This window comes from Lactuca saligna, chromosome 3 (assembly GCF_052625555.1).
Source record: "Lactuca saligna cultivar CGN05327 chromosome 3, ASM5262555v1, whole genome shotgun sequence".
Taxonomy (NCBI): Eukaryota; Viridiplantae; Streptophyta; class Magnoliopsida; order Asterales; family Asteraceae; genus Lactuca; species Lactuca saligna.
Window position 1 is genome coordinate 36,921,182 of NC_136419.1, and position 2,613 is coordinate 36,923,794.

At 30.2% G+C, this 2,613-nt stretch overlaps 1 protein-coding gene across 1 annotated transcript; it reads left to right on the plus strand.

Moving 5' to 3' along the window:
* The first annotated feature begins 492 nt into the window (after positions 1 to 492).
* On the plus strand, positions 493 to 1,330 carry LOC145035424 (uncharacterized). Its single transcript, XM_078983969.1, has one exon. The coding sequence runs from the start codon at positions 701 to 703 to the stop codon at positions 962 to 964; it is 264 nt and encodes an 87-aa protein (XP_078840095.1). The 5' UTR covers positions 493 to 700; the 3' UTR covers positions 965 to 1,330.
* The last annotated feature ends 1,283 nt before the right edge of the window (positions 1,331 to 2,613 follow it).

Consider the following 2,613-nt stretch of genomic DNA (forward strand, 5'->3'; position numbering starts at 1 on the left):
ATTATTAACACTATAAAATCAAATCTATATTCAGTAAAATCTACAAAGTAACCAGAAATTTAAAAGTGCCTCTCTCACATGATAGTTGTCAAATTCATCATAAAATGTTATCTTTAATTTATTAAATATGACAAGATAACGTTAAGTGTATAGTAACTTAGTAAGATAATATCTCTTAATATAATAGTGTTTTTAAATTGAAATCACTTTAAGAGAATTGCATAAAAAACAACGATTTGATGCATCATAAATTCTTATCTATTAAATCATTAATCTGACAAAAAATAAATAAGTAAAAATGGCTATTGCCAAAATAATAGATTTTAAGCACCAAACGAGTGTAATGATATACATATAGAAAAATAGAAACTATGTATATAAAGACCAATATATACAGAAAAAGAATTTATTATGTTATCAAGAAAAGACTATCAATTGTTTAGTTTTATATCCATATCCGCAAGTGAAGGAGATGGTATTATTAACAACCAAAGCTTTTTAAAACCAGTGACTTTCGCCACCTGTTTTTTACGCCATAAAAAGTGGGAGGCTGTTTCATTGAACTGTCTGTGTGCTTCGCATCTCTATATATATATACCCTACTTCTGGTTTTTCCATTCAACATCAATCACTCATACTTCCTATTCAAACAAACACCTTCTTCGACTAAGTATTAAACATCTTACAAGATCATTTCATTATGAGTTTCAGAAGCAGAGCATGGATGGTAGCCGGAACTGTCGGAGTAGTGGAAGCCCTCAAAGATCAAGGCTTTGCACGATGGAACACCACCATCAGGACCATCCACCACCACGCCAAGTCCAATCTCCGATCAATCGCCCAGGCCAAAACCTTGACTTCGCCGGCAGCCATGGCTTCTAGCAGAAACATGGAAGAGAAAGCGAAACAATCAGAAGAATCATTGAGAAAAGTGATGTACTTGAGCTGTTGGGGTCCCAATTAATTATCCATTTGTTACATAAATGGATACAGGAAACGTTATCCATCGAGATTCTGGATATGGATTCAACATGTCTGGAGAAATTTCAAACCAACAAATCAACGAAGGGGTTAATTAGTCGGTGGATTTGCATTATAAAGAGAAACCACAGTCCACCACTATGCGACTTCAAACTCTGGCTAAACCCCAAATCGCCATTTCTCTGATGAGTTTTAGTTTGAATTAATTAACAGTTCTGTAATGATCCAAACTCTGATGGAAAGGTGGATACATTAATTGTGAATATATCGTTGAGATGCTTGTTGATGTACTACACATTTACCCTCTTTTCCATAAGTACAACAATACACGAGTTTATCAATTATCATATACCCAATAAATTGTTTCATATTTATAATATCTATGATCTGGGTACATACTCAATAGGCCCTAAAACAGTTAAAGAATTACATTTCTTTTTAATTAGACATCATCAGTAAATATTCATAGCAAATAAAATCAGCATACATCAAATTAAAATTAAATTGCAATTAAAAAGAGCATATACCAAATAAGCAATTCGCAAAAACCAATTAGGGGAAGAGTGCGCCGACTAGAGATACTGTTTCGATACCATTGTCGATGTAAAAGACCAAAAGACAAGGACCAAAGTCTCCTTTCCTGCAAACATTTTCTAGAAATAATAATCATTAGATTCTTGTATATATAATTAAGGATCTTTCACTTTTTTTTTTTATATTAATTTTATGCGTTATTAAAACCATCTCTTTTCTAAAACCATTAAATTACTTAAAATAAATAAATAAGATTTATATATTAAATTGTATTTTTTTTTTGTGTGTTTGTTGTGTTTAATATAGGAGGTTTTGATGTGTAAAAAATTATGTGAATTATAATAGACACAAATTAATGTACTGTTTTTTTTGGTAATTATAAAACGATGATTTGTAAAAATTAATCATATTCTTATATTGAAGAAGATACACCATTTTCGTTGGATACACAAATGAACATTACAATTACATGTTCTTTGCTTCATAATTTTTTAAGGAAAGAAAGTTTGAGTGATAATTTCTTTTATTTATACGAACAACCAAATGCGTCATTTTTAATTATATGGAATGAATAATTTAAAAATATTATATTATGGTTGTATAAATTATATTTTAGTTGTAAAACTAGAATTATTTTAATTTCAATGTAGAAAAACTCTTTTAAATTTAAAAAATATGTTTATCTATATTTCAATTTATATTATCTGTCTGCGGATGTTAAAAAAAAAAAAAAAAGTCTTCTTCCAAACTATTGATATTTGGTCCACCTCTTATTTTACAGATGTTATATCTCTTAAAAAACAAACAGACTTAAGATTAGGCGAAGATTAAAAAACATTATTAGATTACATATCTTATTATTTTGACAAAACTGCAAAAATGGTCTATAAGGTACGCATTTTTTCTGGGATTTAGTCCAAATGTAAAATCTGATTTCCAGGTATAATATTTAATTAATTTATTTCCATATTCTCACAGCAACTCGACGAGTTGGATGCCCCAACACGCCGAGTGGAGAGTGTAATGGTCGCGGGATCTTAGAGTCTATTCGACGAGTCGGAGGACCCTGACTTGACGAGTAAGAGTTGGGTGAGAAAA